We start from the raw sequence: 1,694 nt of genomic DNA on the forward strand, positions 1-1,694 counted from the left end.
GGAATGACGTGCATGTTACGGAATAAATCGTTGGCTATTCTGAGTTTGTCTTAACATAGGGGCAAATCCTATGCTAGCAACCGGCTGTGCCTCTTTGCTCATCTGCTGACCTTGGCAGCAGAACAAAACATTATTCTCTTATCAGCTCCTCTGAGCGTAAATCCAAAACACAGCTTCTCGCTAGCTATTTATGAAGAAGGAGAAAAAAAAACCTCACAGAGTTAACTTTAAGCAGTCTTTAACCCACGACAAACTTTTATGAGGCAGGTAATGATATCATTTGGGAAGGATGTTAGTAAGTGGGACGTCAAATGTTTGAACTATATGTGATTGCAATTCTTGCCGTTCTTCAGTCAGGTTTTGATCTCTTTCTTGAAGGAAGAAACTGTAACGGAAGCATCAAGAGGTGTCGCTCTCTGCTGCCTAACAGGCAGCTGTTGTATTGCCAGCTGCATATTTGTTGTGGCTGTTGCTCATAGGAGAGTGATGGTGCACAGAGGATCAAGAATGTCATCCTGGACTAGGGAGAGAGTCTTTTGTGGACATGGAACCAAGGATTGTGGATGCATACATTTTGCACCCACAAAATAGCTAATTGGCTACAACATGGAAGAATAAATCCAAAAGCACCAAGAAACATCCTTGCACTTATGGAAAAAAATATTGATCAAAAGACAAGCAGGTATTGTTTTTCAGTGTCCAGTAGGTACTAACGTGTTTAATTTCTGTCACAGTTTATTTTGCAGGAGGTGGATATTACCCTTCCAGAGAACTTAGCATGGTATGATAAATATAAATATGACATACCTGTTTTTCATTTAAATGGGAAGTTCCTAATGAAGCATCAAGTAGACATTGAAAAGTTTGAGGACCAGCTTATGAAGCTGGAGTTGCAAAATGATGGAAACCAGTGAAGAAAATGCAGTCGCTCTGTTGTGGGTCTTGAAGGGATGATGCAACATAAATTGTGTGAAAAAGTAGTATTCATTATCTGGCCTTACATTTCTTTAGAACACATGGTGCCAGTGCAACAGGCCTGGACTCCACAGAATCACAGAATGTTAGAGGTTGGAAGGGACCTTGAAAGATCATCTAGTCCAATCCCCCTGCTGGAGCAGGAACACCTAGATCAGATCGCACAGGAACGCATCCAGGTGGGCTTTGAATGTTTCCAGAGAAGGAGACTCCACAACATCTCTCAGTGAGTGTTCTATGGTATGGAAAGATCACTGCCAGCCACCCCTCTCCAAAATGCCATTCTGTCCTTCCACTGCCAAAACATGGGATAAATTGCTAAAACTTTTCCAGTGGTATTTGAGAAGATGTTACTGTTCTACTGTTTCAAGGGAGCGGAAGCTCTGTTCTCATCCATTTGGACAAAAAGAAAGTGGAAACATGTAAATACGGAGTTTGGTGGCACACCTCAAAGAAGAAGCTGTGCTGTAATCGTTTCCAGATAAAAGCACCACAGGACAAGGTGATGAGCAAGAGGCTTACAGTTCATTTTGGACTGTAAGTGCTCCTCTTAGTGCATTTTTTGCTATAATTAGGTTGTGTCAAGGCTGCTGAAGATGTCATTCTCTGTTACCTTCTCTGAGGAAGACAAAATACTGAAGCAAAAACTCCAGGAGGCCACCTTCTCTTCCAAAGCCAGCAGCTCTGCTCAGTGGAATAATAAGGCATTCAATGACTAC

General features: G+C 42.0%; 1 protein-coding gene across 1 annotated transcript; it reads left to right on the forward strand.

Annotated features, from left to right (window-relative positions):
* Positions 1-728: 728 nt before the first annotated feature.
* LOC104460771 (chromosome unknown open reading frame, human C5orf63) lies at positions 729-1,018 on the forward strand (the record flags this gene model as incomplete). The annotated part of the gene is made up of 1 exon (XM_010088082.1): positions 729-1,018. A coding segment is annotated over one exon (186 nt), but the record flags the coding sequence as incomplete, so codon positions are not given.
* Positions 1,019-1,694: the final 676 nt, after the last annotated feature.

The sequence above is a fragment of the Pterocles gutturalis genome, unplaced genomic scaffold (assembly GCF_000699245.1).
Source record: "Pterocles gutturalis isolate BGI_N339 unplaced genomic scaffold, ASM69924v1 Scaffold52491, whole genome shotgun sequence".
Taxonomy (NCBI): Eukaryota; Metazoa; Chordata; class Aves; order Pterocliformes; family Pteroclidae; genus Pterocles; species Pterocles gutturalis.